Source organism: Bidens hawaiensis, unplaced genomic scaffold (genome assembly GCF_021521415.1).
Source record: "Bidens hawaiensis isolate Kalapana, Puna unplaced genomic scaffold, B.hawaiensis_p1.1 tig00011510_1, whole genome shotgun sequence".
Classification (NCBI taxonomy): Eukaryota; Viridiplantae; Streptophyta; class Magnoliopsida; order Asterales; family Asteraceae; genus Bidens; species Bidens hawaiensis.
Window position 1 is genome coordinate 732,933 of NW_027491901.1, and position 5,840 is coordinate 738,772.

General features: G+C 35.1%; 1 protein-coding gene across 1 annotated transcript; it reads right to left on the reverse strand.

The window, feature by feature from the left end:
* Positions 1–512: 512 nt before the first annotated feature.
* Positions 513–5,063, reverse strand: LOC143538214 (protein RETICULATA-RELATED 4, chloroplastic-like; the record flags this gene model as incomplete). The annotated part of the gene is made up of 7 exons (XM_077031818.1): positions 513–723; positions 805–930; positions 2,989–3,134; positions 3,261–3,305; positions 3,765–3,818; positions 4,249–4,380; positions 4,995–5,063. Coding segments are annotated over 7 exons (621 nt in total), but the record flags the coding sequence as incomplete, so codon positions are not given.
* Positions 5,064–5,840: the final 777 nt, after the last annotated feature.

The window sequence follows — 5,840 nt, forward strand, 5'->3', positions numbered from 1 at the left end:
TAACTTGTGTAAGCTCAATTACAACGTTAATGCTTGAAAAACAAAAGACATAGCATCATTTAAAACTGAGAGAACAGTGCATCATCAGCCTAAGCATAAAGCATAACGTCATCTAGAAAATAAAAGGATTCAGTTCACAAACCGGTGTTAGTGTGATCGATTAACAAAGCAGAATTAAAGGAAACTTTACTACTAGGCCACGGAAAAGCTGTCTGTTCTGGCCAAGTAACCAGTACAGTCGAAACTACTAGGCCTTGATTGATTATAGTCCTAACTTATTTGTGTTTCATGGATCAACTCACAAGATTATAACTTAGAATCAAATCACTTCCTTTAAGAGCAACCACTCTATTATTTGGTACAGAATCCTTCCCAATAACTTTGATATTAGTGAGATTTCTAGTGAGTAGGGCGGTGGTGGTGGTTGATGATTTCAACAATATAATATGTAATCATTTTTTTAAACAATTTTGGATAAACTTAAATGATTTCAATGTACATGTCCATAACATCTCATGCCAATATCACACAACCTTCAACATTAACAAATAGGAAAATGAAAACATTATTAGAACTACAAAACATGACATTTGACTTGAACAAACCATTAAAAATGACAAATTACCATTCTTTCCCCATGTACACAAGTAAAACATAAAAAACAATAGTATAGCTCATTCCCGAGCCCTTTGAATTCCAATCCAGCGCGCGTAATCAACCCACCTGTTACCCAAATAATAAAGGATTATAAAGGTAAACGATAATATGTGCAATGCTAATGATGATGGGTGAAGATATAATTACATTAGGGACCCTAAAAACGTGTTGCCTGTTCGGACTGCAAAGCAGATAGCACTCAAAATAAGCTTATGTTGGTGCAACAATGGTTCCAACATTCGTTGTTCGATTACCCCTGCCAATACTTGGTACCTGCAAAACAAAATGAAAATAAATAAATAAATGAAGAAAAAATATAAGAACATAATATTGTATAAAATAGTAAATATTATTATGATCAAGGTCCACTCATCGCAAAATCATGCAAATATATGCTTAGCAAGTAGGGATATAACCGAACCAAGTAACTCATGAGCTACTCGAGATCGGCTCGCTAAAAGCTCGAGTAATCTTGTTTAACAAACAAGCCCGAGCCTGATCTTCACTTAACGAGCTCGAGCTCGGCTCGCGGGTACTAATAATAGCATATGTTACACATGAAAATTATAACTTAAATATATATGAAACTAATTACAAATGTAAATAACTTGATTAACAAATAACAAACAAGCTGAGCACGAGCCAAGCTCGACTTATCGAGCACAAGCTCGCACGCAAGCCTAAAAGAGACTCTTATTTATAGAACTTTTATTTAATATAATAGATATATACACTTATATGATTATTATTATTATTATATATAAAATTCTGATAAAATAACTAAATTATATATGTTATACATGAAAATCATAATATATATATATATATATGTGTGTGTGTGTGTGTGTATATCAGGGTGGGTAATTGTACAATAATGGCTTATCGTACATTACATATGCAACCTTCCAGAGTGTTAGATTACAAAACACGTGGTGGCAGTTTTGTAGATAGCCCAAAACTAATTCGTGATCAAATTCATCGATTACAAATCATTTTTGGTCCGAGTTATGAACTCCATGCTCTATCTCATCCAATTTCTGAACCTTAATCAGAGCTTAAAGTATGAAATCTCAAAAGTCAAAACCAAAATAGAACGTCGTTGAACATCAAGAATCTTCAAATTGATAAAAAAACTTGATGATTCAATCAATAGAATTGATGTCTATTGAGGGTGTAGAATCTTCAATCGATTATGAACTTGCATAATAACACACTCAGTTGAGCTCTGACTAGGGTTCAGAATATTGTGGTTAAACGTTTAGAACAAAACTAAAACTCATGTACATTTAGATACTCACAACAAAATACACATTGTGTATTTAAACACTCAAAAAAAAAACTTTAAATACTTTAACAAAACTTTGAACACTCAGAACAAAAACTTTAAACACTCAGAACAAAAATCTAAGACACTCAAAACAAATTTCTGACCAAAACGAATTACACACTTTAAACGTTCATGACAAAAATCTAAGACACTCAGAACAAATTTCTAGCCAAAACGAACACACTATAAACGTTCAGGACATAAATCTAGACACTTAGAACAAATTTATGAACAAAACAAATTGCATACTTTAAACGTTCAGAACAAAAATCAAAGTCACGCAAAAATCAAAGTCACGCAGAACAAATTTCTAACCAAAGCGAGCACACTTTAAATGTTCAGAATAAAAAGTCTAAGACACTCGGAACAAACTTCTGACCAAAATGAATTACACACTTTAAACGTTCAGAACAAATATCTAAGACTCTCAGAACAAAACTTTAAATACTCAGAACAAAAATTGTAAAGGTTCACAAGCTCATATCTGTATCATGAAATTGAACACTGAAATCACTTCATATAATCTCTTAAGCATCAAATAATCAATCGACCATCGATTTGATAAGGATTTCATCATATGAACAAATCTAGAACGTATTTAGATTTTTATCGGTTGAAATCAATTTTCAGATTTTCAATTCAATTCAAGTGGAGTCTGCAATGGAGTCAGTGACGATGGTTGACATGATCGCAACGATTAATTAGGATGGAAACGAATTGAAAGAATTTACAATTTTGCCACTGCGTGTTTTTTGAAATCCAGGGTGTAGGTAGTCTCGTACATAATGTATGATAAGCCAGTTATTGTATTGGATCCTTTACCTATATATATAAATAAGTAATATGTAACAATATTACTTAATACTTAATAAACAAGCTAAGCTCAAGCTTCAAAAACTACTCACGAGCCGACCTCGAGGTCGACTCTTCTCGTTTACACCCCTATTAGCAAGTCTTTCCTATTGATCAAACTATTAATAAAACTGAAATAATAGAAAAGATACCTGAGGTTGCTAGAAACCGACATATAGACACCATAAGCTACACTTGTCGCTAATACAGGAATATCCTCCTCATCGGCTTCAAGAGCAAACGATTTATCAACCGCCTTTCTTGCTCTAATCAACGCATTTGTTACACCTGTCCCAATCTGATAATATGCATATAAACACCATCAGTAAAGGCATAGCCTAACAACATTTGAAAAGCACAGCTTAATGTACTTTAAAGACAATACACCTAAAAAATAAATAATGCATCCATAGTGTTCACTTACAAGAGATGCACTGGTCCCAACAGCAAACAACTTGGCTCCGTTACGCTGCAAAAACCAAAATAGACGATTTAAAGCTTACTAATTTAAAATATATAAAAAAAAATTACCATTTGAATAATAATAAAAAAAAATTGATATGAAAGAAACATGTCAAAGGGTTATTTGAGTTACAGATTTTATCTCCAACTAGTAAAATAGAAAAATAACAAAAAAAAAGAAAAAAAAAAAGAAAGAAAGAAACATGTCAAACAGAACAAACAGATCGAAAGTTGCCCAAAAGTGCAATTATCGCATAAAACAATTTTCAACCCATTTGTTTGGAAAAGTTAGATTGTTACTGAAATGATAAAACTTTGGTGATCATATTAGACAAACTAAATAATAATAATAATAATAATAATCTAAGTAGTGTTGTGGTCAAACCAAACTTGCTACTTTGACCCATCACCCAACCTGCCCGACCCACCCCAAATTTACCACCTCGATATATCATGACACACATACCAGTATGGCACCAATTCTCTGCAGGAATGAATAGGATGTACCAGCCAAAGCAACCTGCGTATCGGGGTAAAATATAGAAATTAGCTCAACAAAACAAAATTTTATCTAACTTATAACAGTTATAAAAACAAGTGAATAAAACATCATCATCGTACTCAGTAAACCCCACCAATAGCAAAGCTATGGTAGGGTCTGAGAAGAATAAGATGTAGACAGCCTTACCTCTATCCCGTAGGAATAGAGAGGCTGCTTCCGGTGAGACCCCCGGCTCGATAGTAGTTTTGCATCAAACCTTGGACATAAGGCACATAACACTCAACCACCGGGACACCGGCCGATTGGTACATGTACCCTTGTCTTTCGGCTATCAACGCCACCACATGATACAGAATATTCTCACAAAACATATATTAAGACACTACAAATCAGTATGATAAACTAGGATAAGAACTTAAGTAAAATTGTTTTGACTTTGAGCAATTACCTGAAATGCATTATCGGGGCATCCAGCGAAGAACTTGGCAACTCGTCCAGCACTGACTGCAACGGGTGCTCTAAGAGATACTGTAGGAGCAGGCAGCCACACGAGCATGAAATCTGCAATTATAGCCATTATCTGAAACAAACTTCTATTAGCTTTATTTAAATAAAAAAAAAAGTAAGTTGTTTAGAATGTATAAACTTGTAGTAACTAAAGACTAAAATTATTTAAAAGAAAAAACTAATATGTTTTAGAGATAGAAACGTGATCAATACATAATCAAATTTAAGTTTAAACTGGTGGCGGAAATAGTTTAGAGATAGAGACGTGATCAATACATAATCAATTTTAAGTCTGTCATGTTTAGAGATAGAGACGTGAAATATTTTAAGTTTAAACTAAAATTTTATGTAATGCTGGCTGCGGAAATAGTAAAAGAGAGGCGGTTGTGTGTTAGATAACTGCGAGTACTGCATACAAGTGCGGTTATTTTTAAGTTAAACAAAACTGCCTTAACACTTAAATTAATTCCCAAATATCGTGAAAAACGACAATATGCAATTACATAACCGTCGCTACGTACAATTGTGGTTGATTTTAGAACCGCGTAAATGCATGTACTTAGAGCTGACACATAGGATGAGACTCATGAGAGCAACTGCCTATGTATCATAGTTAAAGCACTACCTACAAGTGTAAATCACGCAGTTAAAACTACTTCTGAATCATTTACAGATGAGAAGTCATACCACGTCAGCAAGAACAAAATCCAGCTCCTTAGTAAAATTTTCTCTCCTCTTTTCCAACTCGGCAGCACTCTACAAAACAACCACATTGTCAAAACTTCGTATTTGACTTTAATCGGTTAACGGGCCCAAACCGGTTCGGGTCTATAAACTGGTTTAGGAGAAAAAATGTTCACCACCTATCAAATCAATCTGGTCCAGGTTATAAACCGGTTTGGGGGAATATTTGGAAACTGGTTTGCATCTTCAAAGTGGGGTCGGTTTGGAAACCGGTCTTGGGTTGTTATCGGGTTGGTTTCCAAAACCTGTTTTTTTCTAATCTCTAACAGCATCCTTATTGTAAATTACCTAGATTTAATTTGTTCATAACCTCCAAATATCTAAACTTATGGGTGTGCACGAAACCAAATTAGAAACCCAAAAAAAAACCCGATTTGTTGAATTATTTTTCCATTTATGTTTTATAAAGTTGGATATTAGTTTTGAGTTTTGAAGAGGTAGGTCCCAGCAGAGCCCAGTTGGACCCGCAAGACTCACCTTGAACAGGGACGTCTGCGCAACGACCAACTGCTCCCAGCAGGACCCACCATGCTCAAAGACCTTACGCGCAGTACGCCAGCTGTACCCGCAGGGAAAGCCTCCCAATGGTGAAGTACCCCGCCTGTTCCCGCAGTTGCGGGTACAAGCCATCAGGGAAGGCTACCCGCACTGATAGCAAGGCTACACGCACAAGGCACTAGCTACTTCAGTAGTCACATGAAGGAATGAGCAAGGCGGGAATTCTCCCGCCTAAATGAGCCAGTCCGTATGCTTCTGGAAGATCTTTTGTACTATACCTACTAAGGTATG